The sequence below is a fragment of the Rutilus rutilus genome, assembly GCF_951802725.1.
Source record: "Rutilus rutilus genome assembly, chromosome: 6".
Classification (NCBI taxonomy): domain Eukaryota; kingdom Metazoa; phylum Chordata; class Actinopteri; order Cypriniformes; family Leuciscidae; genus Rutilus; species Rutilus rutilus.
In genome coordinates this window covers 9,747,515-9,771,812 of record NC_140214.1, presented here as the reverse complement: position 1 = coordinate 9,771,812, position 24,298 = coordinate 9,747,515, and the positions used below count along the sequence as shown (strand labels likewise).

Genomic DNA, 24,298 nt, shown 5'->3' with positions numbered 1-24,298 from the left:
ATATGAAATGCCTGAGAATAATATGTGTGAATATTCAAAAAGTTGTAGTTTATTTTGGTGTTATTTTGTAGGCCTAATTACTTAAGGTATTTACACAATGTATTTTGTTACTAAAACTTTTTATTTCTAGACTATCAATAAAAAAAAAATACTAAGTCATTTCCCAGCCTTCATATGCTTTGTTCAGAGTCTTGCACATATAGGCCTACATCAGATTTGGCCTAATTCATATAATGATATCGCCTGTCGTAAACCCTATCATAAATTACTTACAAGAAGTGTAAGAGGCTTTTAAAATCGCTAATTTTATTTCATTTTTGAAAACAGCTGTGGCTGAATCCAAGTTGCTATATTTTTTTGCATTGACTTTTGTAATAGTTCGACTGAAAGGCTGAGTAAAATTGGTAAATGTTATAAGGGCGACTAACCGAGCACCTTATGTTAAAATGGTTATTATACGTCTGGGTTATTTGAAAGATTACTGAAAATGAATAAATAACACTTACCAGAGAAGTTTAAGTGCTGCTAAAACATTGTTCTCTCTCTTTCTTGTGTTCGTCTGATAAAAATTAACTTTACAAATGTCACTGTTGCTGCAAAATTCGATTCATATATTAAGGTTCTAATGGAAACTAATCCAAGAATACATATTAATCCATATTATTGTGATAAGCATAATACATTTTTGTAATATAATGTTTGTCTGTGCTGTGGGACAGTGTCATCCAATCTATGTCGGAAAATAATGCGCGCGAAACACCACCACAATAAATAAAACAACCACAAGATGGCGGTATTGATACAGTTTTTGTTTTTAAAAGATGATTTTTCCTTGTAGTTATACTGGCGAGTTTTTGTCTATAAAATAATTACACTAAATAAAATGTGTGTTTTTTATTTTTTATTAACTAATATTCCTATAATATTTGCATACATCGCAATTCATATCATTTACATAATATTCCTATTATTATTTGCATATTAGCGAAATTTAAATCAGGTAGATCAAGTTTCTAATCACGCGTGACGGTTTTTTCCGTTTCCCGATCTGTTCAGAGAACTACCTGTTTAGTTAGTTTTTAATCAAGTCGGCTTTTTACAGTTACAGAAAGAAACGAACGCAATATCAACACCAGCCTTTTAATATACTGTACAAAAACACATGTAAAATATACAAGGGAGACATGACTTGTTCTTATCTAAATAATTTGTTCGTGTAGTACAAAATAACATGTATAATAACATCAAACAACACTATGGGCTTTGCTACTCTTGAAAAGGCTGTTATATTTTTGACGTGACAACAACATGACACAAACTGTCTTCGTTCATAATCGGGTTTTTGTTTGCAAACAACGGCCGGCCACATGGAAATTCTCCCGCACGGGATTCTGGGATATGATGTTCTTTTGCTGGTTTGAAGGACTGGTGATACGCCACCAGAACTACATTTCCCTATTACCACCCTGCAGAACAGCTGACACAACAGAAGCCTAGAAGCTGTGTGTACTTTCTTTGTGCCAGAACACGCAGAGAGCCACTATGAGACGGACGTTAACAAAGAAATCTTCACAGTGACAGCACAAGTGCTCACGCTTATGGAGCTATTTTTCAGAATTTGTTAGATCGCATTTACTTTTAAGGACCTCTAACGTTTACTCTAGGCTATTGTTTTTGATGTTTTCCAGAAAGTTGTTCTCCTGGGGATAAGGTGAGAAAAAAATGATGAAAACTTTTCTGCTGAATGCTTCTCTGAACAACTTGAATGATTGAGAGATCATGTCAGTATAATGCGATATATGATGAATGCGTGCTTTTAAAGATGAATATATTCAGTGTCATGGTTGTTTATGGCGAGTTAACAATCAAGGATGTATTCAGGATTATACATATAATCTGTAGTTTTATATATGTATATATATGCTACTTATTTCTTCTCTGCAGGCTGTAAATGTATTCAGAATCTGCATGAAAATGTTTAGCCTGCTGGAAAGCCCTTGTAGTAGACTATCTTGGACCAGCAAAACAGTTATACCAGGATGGTTATTTGGAACATGATATCTCTGGTCGACTAGCTTGCACCCTGTCTTTGTAGCCCTTTATAGAGTAGAATCACACATAATTGATCTCATTTCTGTGAGGTCATCATTTCAGTCCACATGGGTCATGTTTTGCTGTAGGGGAAATATTGAGCAACCGGCCATGTTCTTTTATTTTTACTTCCACAACAAAACAAACCTGAGTGACTTTAAAAAAAAGATTGCGCAAACTCACTCCCTCTCAAACACACACACGCACGCGCAATCGCTCACTTTATCTCTCAGCACAAAGAATCAGTGTTTCTTTCATATCAGTGCTATATTGCCTTGAGGAATATGTTTGTTTTGTTTTTTGTTTTTACTTCTCACGACTTGACGAATTTCAGTGTGCGCTAGTAACATTCACAGTAATGTACTCAATAGTTTGCTTTACACATTTGTATTTTTTAAATGTTGCTGGTTGTCATGGCCCTTGTGACAGATTATAACACTTATAATAACACTTAAGTTAACAATTTGCTTTAATAATAATGCTGAATTAATAATTAATTACTTGGTTTGGCTACAAAAATGTAAAATATAGGCCCGGTTTCACAGACAAGGCTTAGAAGACAAGCCAAGATTAGGCCTTAGTTCAATTAGGACATTTAAGTAGCTTTTATAAACATGCTTAGAAGAAACATCACTGGTGTGCATCTTGAGACATAACAATAGCACTGACATATTTTAAAGGGTTAGTTCACCCAAAAAAGAAAATTCTGTTAGTAATTACTCGCCCTCATGTTGTTCCAACCCCGTAAGACCTTCGTTCATCTTCGGAACACAAATTAAGATATTTTTGATTAAATCTAAGAGCTGGCTCACTCCTCCATAGGCTTCTAAGGGAATGAAACTTGCTGGCCCAGAAAAGTTATTAAAGAGATCGTTAATATAGTCCAAGTGACTACAGTGGCTCAATCTTAAGTTTATAAAGCGACGAGAATACTTTTTGTACGCAAAAAAACAAACAAAAATAACGACTTTATTCCACTATTCATTTCCTTCTCTCTGGGCCTCGAGTGAGTTCACGTAGTGTTTTAGCGCAGCGCATCTGTGTTGCACGTCACCACATAGGCTCACTATTGGCCGACGCTTGTCATGTGTGTGATGCGTGTGACGTACAGCACATACGCGCTGCGCTAAAACACTATGTGAAAAGACTCGAGGCCCAGAGAGAAGGAAATTAATAGTGGAATAAAGTCGTTATTTTTGGGGGTTTATGCGCACAAAAAGTATTCTCGTCGCTTGATAAACTTAAGATTGAGCCACTGGAGTCACTTGGACTATATTAACGATGTCTTTAATAACTTTTTTGCGCCAGCAAGTTTCATTCCCTTAGAAGCCTATGGAGGAGTGATCCAGCTCTCAGATTTAATCAAAAAATATCTTAATTTGTGTTCCGAAGATGAACTAAGGTCTTACGGGGTTGGAACAACATGAGGGTGAGTAATTACTGACAGAATTTTCATTTTTGGGTGAACTAGTAACCCTTTAAGATATGTCAGTGCAAGTTGCTTTCAGTTAAAACGGCTCAATGCATTTTAGTGTAGGACTAGGCTTAAGTCTTGTCTGTGATATGGGGGGTTATGGCTATATTAACAAATAATGCTAGATTTGCAAAATAATTGTTACTATTGAAATTCTCTTGAGCATGACCTTGAGCCTCTGCATCAGGGTCAAAAAGTCACCTTGAAAGTGTGAGTCTGAAATTAATAATGCAAGAGGTCAATAATATATGGCTGCAGTATTTTCCTTCTCAGTAAGTGATAACAAACACATTCTAACCAGGTCTTTGAATTTACTTGAAAATTACAGACTGGCATGTTGTAGCAGGGGTACCATCCTCAAGAAGGTGGACCTCAGTAGGACTGAATACCACTTTTATAGTGTTTGTTGATTGTAACTGCTGTTCCTCTACAGGTGTTGATGGTCGCTGATCGTTCTCCTGCAGGCATTGATAGTGATTGTTAGTTGGTGAAGGGCTCCTGTCAGATACAATCATGGTGCTCATTTTGGGTCGCCGTCTGAATCACGAGAACTCTGTTGGCGTGCCTGAATCGCCAGCAATCAAGCGTAAAATCTTTGAGATGGAGTCTAAGACCCTGAGCGAAGTGTTCAACTTCTCTTCCGGTTCCTCTCACTCTGAGAGCGTCCTCCAGGTCTTCAACGAGTTCCGCGACAGCCGCCTCTTCACGGACGTGATCATCAGTGTCCAGGGGCGCCAGTTCCCCTGTCACCGTGCCGTGCTGTCGGCCTGTAGCAGCTACTTCCGTGCCATGTTCTGCAACGACCACAAGGAGAGCCACGAGATGCTGGTGGAGATCAACGGCATCCAGGCGGACGCTATGGACACGTTCCTGCAGTACGTTTACACCGGACATGCCTGCATCACCACACAGAACGTCCAGTTCCTCTTCGAGACCTCCAGCCTCTTCCAGATCGCCACTCTGCGGGATGCTTGCGCAAAATTCCTGGAGGAGCAGCTGGACCCCTGCAACTGCCTCGGCATCCAGCGCTTCGCAGATGCCCACTCTCTCAAACAGCTGGCCAGTCGTTGCCGTGCTTTCGCCTTGCTGAATTTTCCAGAGGTGGCTCAGCATGAGGAGTTTCTAGACCTCCACAAGGATGAGCTGGAGGAATACTTGGCCAGCGACGAACTGTCCATTGGCAGGGAGGAGGTGGTGTTTGAGGCGGTGATGCACTGGGTCTACCACGGCGTGGAGTATCGCAGGCCCATGCTGAAAGATCTGCTGCAACATGTCCGACTGCCTCTGCTGCACCCCAACTATTTTGTACAGACGGTGAGTGGCACATTCAAATGAATTTGGACAGGTGGAGAAGCTCTATTTTTTAGTTCAACAAATCCAGAAATGCTCTGCTTAGATGTTTATAGAGTGCTACAGTGTTGATGTATTTTTATAGGCCAACCTGGAAGCTAGCATCACTCTGGTTCACTCGACAAAAACCCAATAGGATTTTTTTATGTCCCAGGCCACCCTCTGTTGTCCAATTTTGACACTTTTTTTTTTTTTTTTTTTTTTACTGCTTTTTTTCAAGACAAGTAAAAGGTTTTTTTAAAAAGTCACAAGGGGGTATTACTAATGTATTTTAAGTTACAGAATAAAAGATGAAAATATCTTGAACTTGTTAACCATCCATTGACTTCAGGACGATGGTACCATAGCCTAAGTGCTAAAATTCCTACTCATTTCAGGGTTTTGGCCTACAAAAATATGTCATTGGGTATAGTATATGGTTCTAAAATTATGAAACTAGATAAAGCGAGGACTTTAAAGCGAGGACTTGAGATATGGCTATTTGCTGAGATTTGCACCAATGATATTCAAACACACTTGACCCAGCTAATCAAGATCCTTCAGTTCGCTTGAAAACCGTCGGCAGGTGTGTTGAACTTGTCAAGTCAAGCATTTTCTTTATTGTCATAATAAAACAAGATTATTTAAACAAGATAGCTGGACTCTACAGGAAGGCATATATGGGGGAACGGGTTTGAGGTCAAGCAATAAGATTGTGATCATTTCTCTGCTGCAGGTGGAAGGTGATAAACTGATCCAGAACGCTCCAGAATGTTACCAACTGCTGCATGAAGCACGTCGCTACCATGTACTTGGCAATGAGATGATGTCACCACGTACAAGACCCCGCAGGTACGATGTAGTTTCTGATCAAAAATTGATCAATGAGATGTCAGATCACATTGTCAGCATTGCTCATGAAATAGTTTTATCTTCATGTGAAGGACTAAAGTAACATGCATTTTACAGAGAAAATGAAATCACTGAAAAATCATGAAAAACCACTTCTACGTGCAACAATGAACTCAATGGCATTATCAAATAAAAATGCTCTCATGTTGACTCCTTAGAGTTCACTCTTTACTGGAAAATGCACTACATCTGAAAAAACTGAAGGGACGTGATTCTGTTTGAAATACGAAGTTATTATACACTTTGTTTTGTAATAAATTTTCTTTATCAGTATTGCTTATTCTTTTAGAATTTGAGCAAACCCCTTAAACCCAAAGTATACTTCAGTTTTATGCACCTTTTGCCTTTAATCTAGACTTTGAAACAATGGCCTGGCCCAGTGTTGCCATTTATCAGTAAAAAAAATGATTGGACTTGAAAAATCCCATTGACTTGCATTGCAGGAGGGACGTCATATCTAGGAACTACACTACAACCACTCAAAACACACTATGTCTGTAGTCTGTTATTTTGGAGGCAGTACTTATTTAGGGAAGTATCTGTATTTTTAGATTACTGTCTTTGTAGCAGTCAGATGTGGGGAGCCGTAATCTGTTCTTGAAGGCAGTATCTTAATATGGAGTTTCTGTATTTAGATTCAGTTTCCTAATATGGGGTCTGTATCTGTATTTAGAAGCCGTGTCTGTGTTCTGGATGTGTTTGGAGTTAGTTTCTTGCATTGGGTGCTGAAAATGTATGAGCTTGTTTTCAGACATTCCACTCTGCCATAAAACCTCTGTGTCAAAATGTTTTAGTGATTTAAAAACGCACACATTCAGCCCAGAGAAACCACAAATGCAAAACATTCACTGTACAGGACTTAAGTTATTGTCTGCACTAAACATACATAAAAGAGCTGTGCAGGCACTCAATGTTAACATTGTCGCATAGTGTATTTCAGACGGCTGTTTGTGTGTTTGGTTGGGTGGTTTTGGCTTATTCAGGTCAGAATTCTCAAACATTGAGGCATTGAATGTTATTGTAAAAGAAAAACACACATGAAAGTGTCTAGGAAGAGTATTATTTTTCCAATGAATCATTGCAGAAGCTCATTGTACCTTAGCAGGAATGAAGATTAACCACATCCTGATACTGTCAACTCTTTATTTTTCCACTTCAAAGCTTGGGCTTATCTAAAGACATTTGTTCTTCCTATCTGCAGGTCAACTGGTTTCTCTGAGGTCATTGTGGTGGTTGGAGGCTGTGAGCGAGTGGGGGGGTTCAATCTGCCATACACAGAATGTTACGACCCCGTGACGGGAGAGTGGACATCTCTTGCTAAACACCCCGAGTACACTAAGTCTGAGTATGCAGTATGCGCCCTCCGCAACGACATTCTTGTGTCAGGTGAGACCCTCATATTCCTGCCTCACAAATGATAAATTGAAAAATATTGTTTTCTATTTTCGGGTAGCCCCATCCACAGTGAATCCTCATTGGTTCAAAACCCTCGTCATAGCTGTATATGAAACACCCTATATGTTCTAAATGGTTGTGATTTTGTCACATCATGTTTCATTTTAGGGCATGGTGATATTTGCTATACTTTTAGTACTGTGTGTCCTTTACTTGGTCACAGTGACTGATCAGCAAGAGGCTAGTTCTGCGGAACCCGAACACACACACACATACACACTCTTTCTCTTTTGAGCTGTGTTTTTGGCACAGGCATGTGGAACTTCCTATAAAAGTAGATTTACCCAGATTTACATGTTAGAGAGGAGTCTTGATGTCTGCTTGGAACATAAATGACATCTAATGAAACATTTATATGAATAATGCTGTCAAGAATATTTAGGAACTGTTTTGATTAATTTTACCGTAAAAAACAACAACATGTGAAGTGTCCAAATTCTGACAAGACTATCACCGTGTGATGTGTGGGGAAAAAGTGGGCTGTAAACTTTAAGTAGTCAGACATGATGTCCACTTAACGGGTTAAAAACTGTAAAAAAGAAAAATCAGTTTTGAGGACAGGACCCAAGCCATAAATGGGAATTAGAATATCATAGACACTTGGGAATGGGCTCTTAAAGGAATATTCACCCAAAAAATAAAATGATCCCATAATTTACTTGCACTCAAGCCACCCTACAGCAGGTGTGTATATGACTTTCTTCTTTCATCCGAACACAATCAGAGCTCTTCCCAGCTTTGTAATGGCATTGAATAGAGCCTGAGTTTTTTTTAAAGCTCCAAAAAGCGCATCCATCCATCATAGAAGTAATCAATTAGACTCCAGGGGGTTAATAAATGTCTTCTGAAGTGATGCGTTTTTTGTAAGAAAAACATCCATGTTTAAAACCTTATAAAGTATAATCACTGGTATCTGGCAATGGCCATACGTGCGTTCTCAAGGGAGTTGAGTTCCGGCAGAAGGGTCCAATCCAAGGTATGATGGTAGCTCCTCTTCTCTTATATCGAAATCCTCCAACATTTTTCGTTAAAATTTCTCGTTTTAGACTAATTTGTGATCTGTGTTTTGTTTGGCTCTATCCTCTGCGATAGAGGATTTCGCATCAATTCTCAACTAAGCTTATGCTACGCCTACTTTAATCCACTCAGAATACCTTAATACTTCCATAGCAACACCCTGGCAACCCTACACACCATCCTGACTGGCACCATCCTGGCATGAGCAAGCACCACTCACATTCCCAGAGATTAAGCTTTTACGGTATCATGCCAGTAAGCAACCATTCAGAACAGCGTAGCAACTCCCTAACATCCGCATAGTAGCATGTTTTATACCACTTTAGTAACTCCATAGCAACACCCTTCCAACCATACACACCTGGCGTTGTGGCAGTGCCTTAGCAAGCACCACTCTCGTTTTCTTCAAACAATGTAACCCTCTACTTTTAAATACATTGTTCAGTTGAGCTTCATTTGAACAAATTCTGTTATGGATGGGTTGGGCAAATTAGTCCTGGGCTTTCTGTGGTGAGTTAAGGGCTTTTAGCAAATGCCTTGTTTGTGAGGACATTTCTAGAACAGCTGTTTATGATTCGATGAAAATCGGAAACAACAGCTGCCTCTGTGACCAGCTAGTGTGTCAAGGGCTGTTCTCACTGGCAAACTCTAGCTATTGGCTGAGAACTTGGGACATTTTAAACTCTAACTGGCACAGGCAAGCGGCTTCTTAAGGGAGTATATGTGCCAAAAGTTTCAGAATAGTTCCAGGAATGATCTGCAGTGTTTGGCTGCAGATGTTGGTAAAGTTATTGCATTACGTCATCCAGTGCCCAAAGGTTATGTCTATGTATACAGGTCATGCACTCGAGGAGTTTCTATAACTGTGACGTTTTTATACATTTCAACTTGATCTAAACTCTTTTAGGTCATGTGTGTGTTTTTGTTTACACAAGCTAGATGTAATAACCAGGAACTCTGAATTGTATAATTCTTATTATTCTCCTTCTAGAGCCATAATTTAGTGCTTTAAAAACATGAAGTAGTAAGGACTGTTACTGATTTCCATGAATAGAGCTGTGTTTTTGAGCTCGTGTCCTCACGTGTCAGGATTGCCTCTCTCTCTCTCTCTCTCTCTCTCTCTCTCTACTTATGCACGCTACTTATTGCTGTACTCGTGTGCACGTGCAGTTGGCCGGCCTCCAGCATTAGGTTCAGAGGCCCCTTACTAAATCTGTCCCTCTCGTCTGTCAGAAGTCATATCCTACAGGCTTGGTGGTTCAGCTGTCTTTCTTAAACATTACTGTTGCAGAACCGGTTACATGAGAATTTGCAGTTAATACGTTTTTGCTTTCGGTTTATTGCATACAAATAAAATCAAAGTGTGTACAAGTAAATAAACTTGAAATACTGCAAACTTTGGACAGTTTGAACGGTATTAGCGTATTAAATTACTTGCCAAATAATCTGTCATGGGAGCCCTTTATTTGCCTTTCTTCAGGAGAGCCTGAAAATAAAAATTGCCATCATTCTCACCCTCATGTTATGTTACTTTCTTCTACAAAACTACTTTGGACCCCATAGACTTTCGTTTTATGGACAAAAATATATGATATCTTTGTTGAAATACCATCTTTTGTGTTTCACAGAAGAAAGAAAATCATACAGGTTTGCAATGGCATAATAATGAGTAAATAAAGATATGCTTTCTCGCTGTTAAAGAAACCATAAATCATTCTGTCCAAACATGACCAAGACGCTTTCAGTTTTACAGCTTGACGTTTTGAATGATCTGGTGCTTCCTGTTCACGGTTGTCCATTTTAGGAGGCTAATGAAGAGGGCCGTCACTAAACATAAATCATATTGAGTGGTGCAGGTATGACTTCAGTGTAAAAGTAGACTTCAGGGCTGCTTTTACACTGCTGGCATGTGTGTGTTTTTTTTTTTTTTTTTTTTTTTTTTTTGGTAGTCTGTGGGTTGTAGTGAACCAAGCCCATCCTCAACCCACAGGAACATGATTTGTACCACACAGAACCCAATTTTTACAGAGGAACCTCACTGAACACGATTGAGCTAGTCTAGTGGACATGGTTTTGGCCATAATCAGGCAGGTTTTTGAATAGTAAGTGGGCTGGTTTTGTTTTGAGAACCTGGCAACCCTGGTCTAGGGAAACCATACTTATTGACTATATTGTGTATGTCAAGATCCAATACTGGTTCTGACTTGGTGTTTGCAATGATTTTGCAAGAAATGTTATGAATGCTGAAAATAATTGTCTTTTTGTAATATATCAAAATTGGCAACCAATTTAGCACTTATCCAAGCCCTAAATGTGCTTAAAACATTCAGGATTATCCTAAATAGATTTGAAGCTCCATCCCTTCAGCATGTCTAGCAATGTATCTGCTAATGAGTAGCTTTACTGTTCACCTGCAGGTTTTGCATCCTGCTTTAAGCAATCTCTGTGACAACGTGTGAAGTGTCGGCAGGAGACTGACTCCGTCTTAAATGCTGGTTTGTCTGGTCTTCAGTCTGAATGAATGTCACAAAGGCCTGATGTTTTTTTGTCAGGGGATATTCATGACAGAAGAGCAAACTAAAAGGACTGGAGCCAGGCTTTATTATGTTTACTCAGTATTAGAGGAAAAGGCAAACACATCCTCTTTAATTAGACAGAGATTTGGACTCTGCCTTTGTTTACCAGACAGTTGCTCAGCGAGTCCGCTAATGGAGTTTACGAGCACTGTAGTTCTTACTGTGGTGCTCGTACTTCCTCAAAACCCCCCGCTTTTTCCTTCTTTGAGCTTCCCCTTTCTCCTTTTTTTCTGCTGCTTGTTTTTAGTATGTTTACATGTGTGTTCAATTATATGAGCTAAAAAGGCAAAGTCTTTGATGACAGTGTTTCTGCACTGAAAATAGTTGAATGAAGGTGTTGCCAAGATGCCCAGCTAGTGCACCAACTTACCTTGAAGGGACTCTGAGAGGGAGGAAGGGCATCATGTGCTATTTGAGAATTTCTGACACCTACGTTATCTAAGTCTATGAACAGAATTAAAGTGGAACGGCCTGCTGCCAGGTGTTTAGCGTGTGTGTGGGAGAGAAGGACTGTTAGAGCTTGCCTCAGACCTGCTGTTTGGATGATAACCAGCCATTTGGGTCAGATGTGAAGTGGCACAGAATAGAACAGCCCTCAGCAGGTTTAGATAAACATAGATGACGACAAGAAAGGACGTTAAGATCAGAGGGAGCATTTCTGTTTAACAGGAACACAGGTGAAGCACTGTGGTTTGTGTAATTACAGACGTTGTGTTGTCTCAAACTGAGAACTAATAACATGTTTGTGGGTTTGCAAAGTTGAAATTCTTGACCACAAAAAAAAAGCTGCTAGTGGTTGATAACTAAACAGTGGCGCCAGAAAGTATTTGGACGCTTAAAGGAATAGTTCACCCCAAAATGAAAGTATTCTCATCATTACTCACCCATGCCATGTATCCTAATGTATATGACTTTCTTTTTTCAGATAGTCCATAATGGCATTGAATGGGTGCTGCTTGTTTGACACTTGGAAAAACCCACATTATAGCATTGTGAAGCTCACAAGAGGGATGGTGGTCCCCTGTGCTTCCGTGTTACTTCTCATGCGAGCTTCACAACTCGCTTACATCAAAACGTCCCTCTCATGAACGATTGTGTGACAGTAGACCGGAAGCAATGCTGTATAATTTAAAAAAGTTAAAAAGAGAAATACAAATTTTCTTACACACACACCTATCGTTTTCCTTCAGAAGACATTGATTCTTCCACTGGGGTCCTATGTGAGTAATGAGAGTGGAAGAGAGCACTGTTCATTCACTCCCCCCACCTTCATTTCCTGCCGGTACTGAGACTCGAACCCGTAACGGACAAGTGACCGTGACTTGCATTTACAAGTCAGACTCTCTAACCATTAGGCCACAACTGCCTGAGGATGCAGTTTTCGATATAAATTCGTCCCCAAAATAAGGTTAAGTTGGTGTAGAAACACACACAGAGCCTGCTCTTGCTGCTTGTTAACGTTTTGGTTATTATTTACAGGTGGACGCATCAACAGCAGTTACGTGTGGATGTATAACTCCCAGCTCAACGTCTGGATCAGAGTGGCCTCTCTTAATAAGGGGCGCTGGAGACACAAGATGACCGTCCTACTGGGGAAGGTAAGAGAGAGAGTGTGGTGTGCATATGTGCACCTGTGTGTTGCACTGGTTAAACATCTAATGTACTAAAATATTTGTGATTTAAATGTTGCTTGGACATTTTTTTTAATTGGTTCAAATACATGTTTACTTTTGAGAAAATAAATTTTAGCTCCCATAATGCTTTAGTTACAGCATATATTTATTTTTTTAGACATCCCCACCCTTCCTTTGTTTTTCCTTATCACAATTAGCCCTGTAATGCCCAATTACTTTGAATTCACAATCTTCCACAATCTTCAAATATTTCCGCTTGATACACTTAACGTTTGCTCCACTTTAGACTCAAAAACAATTTCAGCCTTTGATGTGCCAAGATATAAAATAATAATAATAATAATATCCCATTGTCAAATAAATTTTTTTTGTTTTACAACATTTAGTGTGGTTTATGCTTAAAACGAGACAAACAATTGGTAACACTTTACTTAAAGCCTTTATGTATAATGCATTATATTGTTTCATAAATAATTGTGACCAAAGTTAAAATGCATTATAATATTAACAGATTCCTTGTTATATAATGCATTATACTTTCTAAAGGTATATTATAACTGGAAACAATTATTCTTGAGACCATACAATTCATTATAGGGTGCATTGCAAGGCATAATGCATTAAGATACTTATCTAATGTATTTTTATATATATATATATATAAATTATAATATATATATGATTATACTTTACATTATAATCAGTGCAGAAAATTTAAACAGTGTACAGACTTTGTCACTTAGCCATTGTAATATCCAGGCTTTCAGTGAGTGTTTAGGACTGATGTTACGATCAGATGTTTACAGCTCTAATCAGATTGTGCTGTTGTAATTTGACCTGTTCCCATTTGATTGATAATTTTGTAGAAATGAGCTGTCCCGGTACTGTTTGTTTTGTTTGTCTTATGTAGAATCGTGATCCTCTAACTTTTTTTTTTTTAATTACTCATGAAAAGTGTTTTGGTCTTTTGATACTGTATTCAATTTGTATTTTATTTTGGGTGTTTGTAAATGTTTGAGACATATGCATTTCATTACAAATGCGGGGGGTATAACATTCTGCCTGCTTGGATGTAATAGATTTCTTCTGTTCGTACACACAGAGAGGCATGAACATAATGATCTCTTGAGAATCGTTTTTCCTTGGAAAACAGTTGTAATTCTCTCCCTTCCTCTGTGTGTGTTTATCTGTCCGCCCAGTGCCCATCCTCTTTGGTTGTTCACAGCACGTTTGCATGGTTTTAAGGATGTTTGTAGTTGCTTTAAAGTTGAAACTTATTTGAAATCCTCCTTTTAAAAAAAGTAGTTCTCCCAAAAATAGAAATTGTTAACATTTAAGTCCCCGGTATACTCACGGCAAAGTTCCTTTAAAAAGCAAGCGTTTTAGTGAAGCACAAGAAAAGCATCTGATCATAGCAACGTCGATATGTTTGCACGAGCTCTCCAATTCGGCTCCTAGTAAAGTCACATTTATTTATATAGCACTTTTATTCAATAGATTGCTTTAAAATCAAGCAGCTTTACTGTATTTAAACATGAAAAACAGTGTTAGTGTCTCGTTTCATCAGAAGTACAACTTCATTTTCTACTATAAAGCAGCTCTCCAGTGTGTTCATGTTTTTACTCAAGGACATCTGACCTCGACGGACTGAACAGGATAAATGAACTGGAGAAGATTTCGACATGAAAGAAGGTGGAGCCTCTGCGCACACCTATCTATTACGTAATCGCCACAGACCAATGGTAAATCAAAGGTGTTTACCAGCTGTAGCAAACTTTTCCGGATAGTTCGCTTTGGCAAGCTGTTTCGAACTCCCAAAACGAACTTCATTTGGGCCTGATTTTGTTCGAAATGACGTCACATCAGTTCGTTCGTCGATTCCACTTGAAGTATATCGGAGCTTTTACTCACCCTCATGTTGTTCCAAACCCGTATGACTTTTTTTTCAGGGGAACGCAATTTAAAAAAAAAACAGGTCATTAACAGGTTCACAAATTATTATTATTATTTTTTTTTTTTTTTATGTGGTCTACTAGAATACATCAATTATTTTTCAAAAACATATTATTTTTCTTATTTACATTGTTGCAGCACCTGTTTTCACCCTCTGTCTGAACGATCAGTTTTAAAACGCTGAACGCTTCTGAAAAGCGTAGTCTGATTGGTCAGTAGGGCCCATGTCAAAACTGTATGAGGAACAACCAAAGAAGTTTTTTGATTGTTGGTGACGTAGCAGGCTCACTGTGACACCATTGACGCATTGCGGGTCCCTGTCCCCTCTGGGCCGGTATAAACTCTACACCACTGTCTTTGTGCTCCACGAAAAAAGTCAGTCATACATGTTTGGAATGACATGAGAGTTATTTTCCGGTGAACTATCCCTTACATGTTTAATTAATTCCATCTTCCTTTAGATTGTTTTTCCTTTAGGTTTTCTTTTAAATGGATAGCTCACCCAAAAATGAAAATTCTCACCCTCACGTTGTTCCAAACCTGTATGTATTTCTTTCTTCTGCTGAACACTGCTGAAAAGAAGATATTTTGAATAATGTCAGTAACCATACAGTTGATGGGCCCCATACTATGATTTTTTTTCCCCCATACTATGGAAGTCAATGGGGCCCATCAACTGTTTGGTTACACATATTCCTCAAAATATCTTCTTTTGTGTTCAGCAGAAGAAAGAAATTCATACAGGTTTGGAACATTTTGGGGTGAACTATCTCAAGCATTTCATTTTGTGTGTGTGTGTGTGTAAGTTGTTTTTGCCCACATTTAAAACCTCTTTATTGTTTTGCTGAAATATGAGCTCCTGCACATACAGGATAACAACTACAATTCAAAGAATGAGTTGGCCATCTAACTTGATTTCATTCCATCTGCCTTTATCCATCCATTATTCTCTTATCTTGTTTGTGCCTTCCTGAATAAAATGACTTGTTATGAGAGTGGGATTCAAATTCTTATCTTATTTATTCATTTCTTATAATTTTTTGCCAAGAAACATTGGTATGAATATTGTTTCAGTCACGGAGGACAGGGTGTGACAGAGTTTAAATCATTAGAGAATGTGAATGAGATAACTTTACCCTTCTAGTTCAGAGGTCATCTGTCTGTATGTGCACATGAACTTAGGCCTTAGGCAACTGCAATTTGTTGAACAAGTTTCCTGTCTAACAGCTTTAATGTAGGTCATTGTCATTATGTAGTTATCGTGGCTCTTCCAGATTTCCTCTGCTGTGTCAGTTTGAGGATAAGGAGATTTGTGAAGAGGATATGAAGAGTGTTTGTTTGTTTTTGAGTAGCTAGTACAGAGACCATTTTTATATTATCCTTGAACATCAGCCATGAGCTTGGGAAAAGATAGTGTAAGCCCGTCTATTGGTCCAATGGGGGTTTCCAATAATACGGGGAAGGTTTCTCTGCCTATTATTTGTCTTTCCTTTTCGCAACACAACAAGATTAAATGCAATATATTTTCGCACATGTAATAACTCGTTTCATCTGACTCCATAAATGAAAAAGATTTTAATGATATCTGTGCATCATTAAAGTGAACGAATATTTGATTTATTCTTTTAAACTCTGATTATATTTTACCCGCTTCGAGTTCCTTACCAGGTCTCCGGCACAATTTGGTCAGTCCCGATGATCAAAAACAGAGGTAATTGGCTAAATATCTGGGATTTGCCGTATTCCCACGCGCACAATCGAAGATATATTCATATAGCCCACTTGGATGCCCCTCAGAAACTTAATTCAATCGTTTACTTTCGTAGAGTTTTTTTTTTTTACCACCATTTAAAGACGTTAGTCGATCAACTTTACCTTTCTTAAAAATGGCTTTGTTTGGCCAAGCTCGTGACTTGTTCCACGTACACTTATCTAAAGTAACATTATATTAGAACAGAGGTCATCAGACGCATCCAGATCTAGATTGATTAACCAGCATCTGCTGATTCTAGACGGAAAAACTCGTCTCCTCATCCAAGCACACTTGTTCTCTGATATCAGTTATTAGTCGTCACTAATCTCTGACGCAACCTTGTGGAAATATACGGATCCGTTAATCTATTTGGGAAAAACAAGTCTCAGAGTCGTTCAGAATAAAATCAAACGTTTACAGTTTATTGACCAGGTAATGAAGCAATAATTCAAAATTTAAGCAGTTAAGCATAACAATTCAGAAATAGAGGAATTTGTAGAAATTATTACCTGGCAACAAAAATTACACACAGCGGTTGTGTGGGAAGTCAACCTACAGACTCCTCGAACTTTTCTGCACCTTTTCCTTATATACCCAGATAATTCAATATTCTTACCAAATGGTAATATCTATATCTATATATATCTCATATCTGTGTATGTATCCTGCAGGTGTATGCAGTTGGAGGTTATGATGGGCAGTGTTGTCTCAGTAACGTGGAGGTGTACGACTCCTTCTCCAACCGCTGGACTGAGGTGGCCCCTATGAAAGAAGCCGTCTGCTTTCCGGCGGTCACTAGCTGTGCGGGAAAACTCTTCGTCATCGGAGGACAACCTGATGAAAACAGCTGCTCCAATAAGGTGACTGAGAAACAAACACACTAAACAAACACACAATAAAAAAATAGGCAGAGCTGATCTAAAAAACAAAAACCTTTGGTCTTTGATCTTCAGCGTAACCACTGATAATGCATTTGATGCCCAGTGACTTAAGTGGTGGCAGACCCTTCCAATGAGTGCTCTTGACTAGGTGCATTAAAGGAAAAAAAAAAGAAATTATTGATTTCATTTGTTTATGAAAAACTGACATAGATGATTCCTTTTATCAAATAAAAACTGCTTTTTTGCCTTGCCCTCCTTTCCTCAAACCTGTCATCTGTTACCTGGAATAAACCACACGCTCATTCCAACTTGAAAAGATTGGTCACATCTAAATGATACTGTCATGTTTTTTTCCTCCTTGACACAGTGCCTTTATGAAGCAAATAGACCATAACCAGAGCAAGAGAGTTTAACCAACCTGTAACGCACGCCTTGTTTACACCTGGTATTAAGATGCGTTTAGACAATCGGATCACAAGTAGACGAAGGAGACACATGCCCATTTGAGATCTTTCGATCTAATGGACGAAATATGCTCCCTCAATTTAAATATGAATGCGCCCAGAGACGACGGAAAAACATACGGAGAGCATCAGGTTTAGTTTCTGTTCTGACAGTCGCAAGACCACGCCGAACGCTGTGAGTGTGTGTGTGTTAGAAATCTGGAAAAGTGAGAGAACATTGTGCTTGGTACATTTTCCTCTTCAAACCAAACTTGGGTCTCCAGCCGACAAAGTTTAAATCTCGTCTGGCTAGCGTGCTTCCCATAATGTTTATTCATTAGGTCAGTAGGCGGAGAGTAGTAGGTCTTTTGTGGCTGTTCGAACGCATTCGACCACATGCTACGAAAGCAGTCCGGTCAAATACGTTTTCGATTACCTCTGGAAGAGGTTGAATATATTTGAGTATATTTCAAAATGTAATTTATTCCTGACAAAGAATTTTAAGTGTCATTACTCCAGTCTTCAGAGTCACATGATCCTTCAGAAATCATTCTAATATGAATATATAAATTTGATGCTCAAGAAATTATCAATGTATAATATTAATATTATCAATGATGAAAACAGTTGCTTAGCATTTTTGTGGAAAACTTTTCAAGATTCTTTGAATATAAGGTTCAAAATAACAGCATTTAGTTGGTATAGAAATATTTTGCGTTATAAATGTTTTTACTGTAACTTTTGAGTTAACTCTTGCTGAACAAGAGCATTCATTTATTTAAACAAAAAGTGATAACCCCAGACTTTTGGGAATGAGAAGGGTCCTGCTAAACTCACCTTTATTTTGTGCCTCATGCAACCCCTTGAATGTGGGCATCTTTTTGAACAGAAGGGCTGCTAATGGCAGGGCAGATGGGGAGTAAATGTGTGTTTGTGCAGGTGGTCTGTAACAGAGTGAACAGGTGGACCTCCGTCGTGAGCTTATTGTCCACAGACACTGGTGCCATCTCAGATAACATCTCACATAGGTTTCTCTCATTGATTTTCCAGTGCTCAGATTACTGCATTCTTTACTTGCCATCTGGAACAGAAAGAGAAGGAGCTGATATATTTTAATACAAAGCTCTCTTCCACAAAATGCTGAATGTTCCTCCATGTAATTGCTTCGTCTGTCACCCGAGAGTTTCCAAATGGTCTCTGCTCGACAATACATCTTTACTCTCTGTCAGTGTGCGTGTCTTCGGTGACATCCATATTGTCAAGTTTTTTTTAAACTATACATCAGCTAGCACAGAGAAAGATTGCCTGTACTGAAGAGTGCATATATTAGATTTAGTTGGTTCTGTTTCCTAACCATCAGGGCCTGTTCTCTGGTTTCAGCTCAATATATTTGGCATTATGCTGATGGCAATGAGGAAATGATGAATATGGTAGTTGATCACTGTGATAACACCTGCATATTCATGTAAAAAAAATTGTTTTACTTTTGTGTGAGTTTAATTTCTACACACAGGAACAAGAATATAAAAAATGCATTTGTGTTTATGTATGTATATGCCATATATGTATATATGTTTTGGATTTAGAATTGCAGTTTAAACTAGAATGTACATTTCCTGAAGAAAATGTGAGTGGGTGCTTGCAGTGGTAAAACTCGCCACTCGGTTGCTAGGGTAAGGTTAGCCAATTTTTAGCAAGATGCTAACACACTTAGCATCATGCTAGCATGATAAGCATGTGATTAGCATGATTAGCATGTTAGCATAATGCTAGCATGTTTTAACAAGAAGCTAGTATAAGTAGCATGTAGCTACCATCATGATAGCATGATTAGCATGTAGCTAGCATCATGTAGCATTATTAGCATGTAGCTAGCATCATGCTAGCATGGTTTACCAGTTTACCATGATTTACCATAGTTTACCATGATTTACTATAGTGTACCATGATTTACTTTGATTCTAACATGATTTACCATAGTTTACCATGATTTACCACAATTCTAACATGATTTACTATAGTATACCATGATTTACTTTGATTCTAACATGATTTACCATAGTTTACCATGATTTACCATAGTTTACCATGATGTACCATAGTTTACCATGATTTACCACAATTCTAACATGATTTACTATAGTATACCATGATTTACTATGATTCTAGCATGATTTACCATAGTTTACCGTGATTTACCATAGTTTACCATGATTTACTATAGTATACCGTGATTTACTATGATTCTAGCATGATTTACCATAGTTTACCATGATTTACCACGTTGTAGTATGATTTGCCATAATTCTAGCATGATTTACCATAGTTTACCATGATTTAGTCAAAAGGTCTGTGACAAACGATGCAGGAGGAGTTACGCGCCAAACTTTTGTCCAGAAGAAGAAAAATAATAATGAGCAATAACAATAGTGAGTGCCTTGCCTTTGGCAAGCACCCACTAATAATAAGTATGAGCGATAACAAAAAATGGGTCCCTTGCCTTTGGCAAGCACCTGCTAATGATAAGTATGAGCAATAACAAATAGTGAGTGCCTTGCCTTTGGCAAGCACCCACTAATAATAAGTATGAGCGATAACAAAAATAATTAAAGCTGCAAGCAGCGATGAAAAGGGCCCTCGCACCCCTGCCACCACCACCCGGCGCCTTTAGTAAAGGCCTTAAGATTACACTCACCAAATTTGAAGAGGATCAGATCAAAACTGTAGGAGGAGTTTGTTAAAGTACAACATCAGGAAATGGCAAAAACTGCCCAAAATCTGAGAGGAAGTTCAAAATAGCTGACTTCCTGTTGTGTTTAGGGCTATGCTCCAAGAGACTTTTTTGTAGGTATTGGGTCATTACATGTATGTACCAAATTTCATACCTGTACGTGAAACCAGGAGCCGGGGCAAAATGTGGGGGCAATAATTTACCGAATTTGCCCCCCCCCCCCAATTTTGAAAACCATATCACACGTAAATTTTCACCACTTCTGAAGCGTGTGCAAAGTTTCATGAGTTTTCGAGCATGTTTAGGCCCTCTAAAAAGCGATTCACTTTGGAGAAGAAGAAGAAGAATAATAAACGGAGCAAAAACAATAGGGTCCTCTCACCATCGGTGCTCGGGCCCTAATAAGTATGAGCAGGGGTTAAAGTGGGCAGGAAACGGGAAGGAAACGGGCCGGAACTGTGTTCCGGGACCTCAGATAAATGAATAAATAAATAGATTCATTCCGACTTTGTTTTCAGTCACTGTTCTCCTGTCTGATTTGAGTGGATCTACGCCGGTTCACGCATGCAGACAAAGTCCTTCCTCCCCTCCCCGCTGCCAGCGATTACTAATGCGTGAAATGCACTCACGGTGGTTGAGCGCGGTAAAGTTAGTTTTAGGTTCGATATTCGTCGGACATTTGTCTGCCCTTCCCACTGTTCTATAGGGTCTATAGTCTTACAAAGATATCAATATCAGGATTAGTTTTAACATTATGTAACCATTGTATATCGACATTAAATATTAATTCAAAATCACCTACGTGCGTTATAGCTGCATATTTATACCTGAGAATGCTTTGACGCGTTACTTTCCACAGCGCACGATGCCAATTCCACCAACTGCGGTAAACATAGCCTATAATTTGTATTATTTTAAATTACTTTTAACATTTAAAAACAGATGTTTTCAAATTCCAAAGATTGTAGAAGGTTCCTATTGGCAATGCTGACTTAGGCTACAGCTTTCCTGGTAGCCTTGAGTCAAATAACTTGTCTAAGAAAATGATTCATAAAAACATAAATATCAGTTGAGTTTACTTTCTTCACTGACACAGACGAAAATGAAAAGATTATCAGTCAAAGTTCAGCTTAGGAGGGGAAGAAATAGGGCAGGATAAGGAGACTGAGAGAAAAAGAAAGACTGGTGGAGATGAGGAGAGAGCAGGTATTGACAAATAATCGAATGCCCACTGACATGGTTTTAAAGCTATTTCTTATCCATTTTTGGATAAAAAAATTGCACATATGTAGGTCATAGGAATGGGGGAGCATGCCCCCAAACCCCCCTATACTACCTCACATTTGAATGCCCGTGTCTGTGGGTGGGCTGTGGATGGTAATATGGACTGGTGTGGCTACAGTGCCTAGCTAACTGTGATAAGTTACTAAAACTGAAATCTTCATAAACATAAAAGAATAACTTAACTAATAATAAAAATGACATATAACAAATTTACTAAAACTAATGTTAAAATGATAACGTCACAAAAGATTACTGTTGTATATAAATAATATTATAACAACACTATTAAATGAAGTAGTTTATATAGTTTAGAATTTGAATCCTTTTATAACACAAGCTTTCTCTGTTCTTTCTACACAAATCTGTGTTTCAGGTCCAGTGTTATGACCCAGAGACAGACAGCTGGCAGTTGAGGGCGTGTATTCCCTTCACCAAACCCAATATTTCTGCCGTTTCTCTCAATAACGTCATCTACGTGTGCGGGGGCCTCACCAAGTCCATCTACTGCTACGATCCTTCACAGGACCACTGGATGCATGTGGGCCACTCCTTCAGCAGACAGGTACCTGAAGCACAGCTGCTAATAAACCAAAAAGTCAAACGTTCCTGTCATTTCGTCCCCTATACTGATTGTATTATTGTACGTCTGTGTGCGTTTAGGAGAGTTGCGGGATCTCAATTTGCAACGGAAAGATCTACATCCTGGGTGGACGGGGAGAAAATGGGGAAGCATCTGACAACATTGTGTGCTATGACCCGGCCTCTGGCATCATCACATGCACGGCTGCTATGCCTCGTCCCATCTCCTACCATGGCTGTGTTACCATACACCGTTTCAGTGAGAAACAACGCAAAGCCTGATAGCATCCACTAACGCACATGCAAACTCCCAAACATGGACTCGATTGTACATGCATAACCAGATGTGCTCTTTTAAACAATGTGCATACTTCAGGACTGTTTAAAACTGTCACAGTTGATCTCATCATCATGTCAAAGCTGTTTAGATTGTTATCTATGTGGAGTTTCCTGCAGTCGTTTCTCTGGAAGACGGATGTAATGCATAACCATCCTCATAGCTGAAATACATTTAGATATTGTAAACTAAAGCTATTACAAATATTTCTGTTAATGGACACTTCTCACATTTCCAACGTGAAGGGGAGATGACAGGAAATATAAGTTATGTATTCCTGTTTACTCCAGTAACAAAATAAAAAATCTGTGATGGCATTTCCACGACTTTCCAAAAGAAGGAAAAAATATAGAGAGACTGATTACAGCAGGCAGAAAAGAGAAAGATGTCAAATTTGCCGTCTATTTCTTAGCCGTTGTATTATAAACACCCTTGCAAAAGTGTTTTTGTAATTTACTGCCATTGAAATATACAGTATAACATAAATTATAGCATTATGCTTTATAAAAAAAAATGGAAATATGAAAAAAAAACTTGACTAGATTTGTGATGTTGATTACTGTGGAAACACGTCGTCAAAGTCTGTGAAAAGGGTCCGTTGAAATAAATCTGAAATAAAATAAAATTTAAATATTAGTTGAAACTAAAACTAAAATAATAAACCAATTAAACCTGAATAGCAATATATAAAAATAAAAAAAAACAATAAAATGACAAAAGCTCATAATGAAATGACTAAACATTAAACTAAAATTAACATAAAATAAAATAAAGCTAAATATTTATAACTAAAATAACAGATTAGTAATCACACAGATTCTGTGACGCTGCCTTTTTTTTTCTTTTTTTTTTTAATATACATTTGTTTATGTCTTAAACCTTTTTATCTCTGTTATTATTACTGTTGTTTTGTATCATTACTCAATACTAAATTTTGACAACGATAGATTTCTTGACATGGAGAAGTAGTCTGCAGACCGAAACAGCAGTCTCGTAGTTGATTTTAATGTGCTATTTACTCTTTTCTACATCATATTAAACTTCTGAGCTTATTAAATAAACGTAAGCACTTAAATAATACATCAGACATGCTGTATGAGGGTTTCATGAGGAGGTTTTTGTGTTCTAAGCACTTGAAAACCTAAGGCTCCGGCTCGGAGCAGGAGCTCAGTGATGGACAGCTCTGATTTAGGTCAATGAAATGTCACGTCTGGTTCTTTTAGGTTCTTGATGAACCGTACAGCTGTGAATTATTATTATTTTTTTTTTCTATTTCTTCTGTGTATCATATCTGTATTTAAGCATCTCATCATCTTTGTGACAACCAGGACGTGCCTTTCTGATCTTTTTTTATTTTTAAGCAGAGCCCCAATCATGCACTTGTATGTACTAGTGTTAGTAATATATCTCAGTGTAAATACATTTTGCTCTTTTGTTATGTTTTTAATGTTATCTGTGGTGTTATTTTATGTCGTGTTTGGTGAATAATGCTCATAGCCGTAGATTACATCTCCTTTCCTTTAGAGTTGGACTGCCGGAAAATTCTTGCGTGTTACCGTGAATGTGCAGGGTCAAATAAGACTAACTTGGAACTGTTTTTATGTTTTTGATAGATATTTACAGTTTCTAGTGCTTATCATACTGGAAACAGACATTTACTTACGTTAGATTAGATTTCGTTGTATCGGTTTCATTTTCTGCAATACATCTGAACGAGTCAGGCAGGATGCTGGCAGCTAGTTTACTCAAAGCACTGCATCGCCATTTCTGCCTGCAATGATAAAAGATATAAGTGTGTCTGTATATATGTATTTATATATTTTCATATACATATGTGATTTATTGATTT

The 24,298-nt window shown here is 38.2% G+C and overlaps 1 protein-coding gene across 2 annotated transcripts; it reads left to right on the top strand.

The window, feature by feature from the left end:
• The first annotated feature begins 1,495 nt into the window (after window positions 1-1,495).
• On the top strand, window positions 1,496-23,134 carry klhl24a (kelch-like family member 24a). Of its 2 annotated transcripts, none has more exons than XM_084410986.1 (8): window positions 1,496-1,711; window positions 3,999-4,879; window positions 5,631-5,746; window positions 7,008-7,192; window positions 12,334-12,452; window positions 16,866-17,054; window positions 21,907-22,095; window positions 22,194-23,134. In XM_084410986.1, exons 2-8 carry the CDS (start codon window positions 4,079-4,081, stop codon window positions 22,392-22,394), a joined length of 1,800 nt encoding a protein of 599 aa, XP_084267112.1. In that variant the 5' UTR covers window positions 1,496-1,711; window positions 3,999-4,078; the 3' UTR covers window positions 22,395-23,134. The 2 variants fall into 2 exon arrangements, with proteins under 2 accessions (XP_084267112.1, XP_084267113.1); XM_084410987.1 differs by having other exon boundaries at window positions 1,602-1,711; window positions 4,030-4,879; window positions 22,194-23,130.
• The last annotated feature ends 1,164 nt before the right edge of the window (window positions 23,135-24,298 follow it).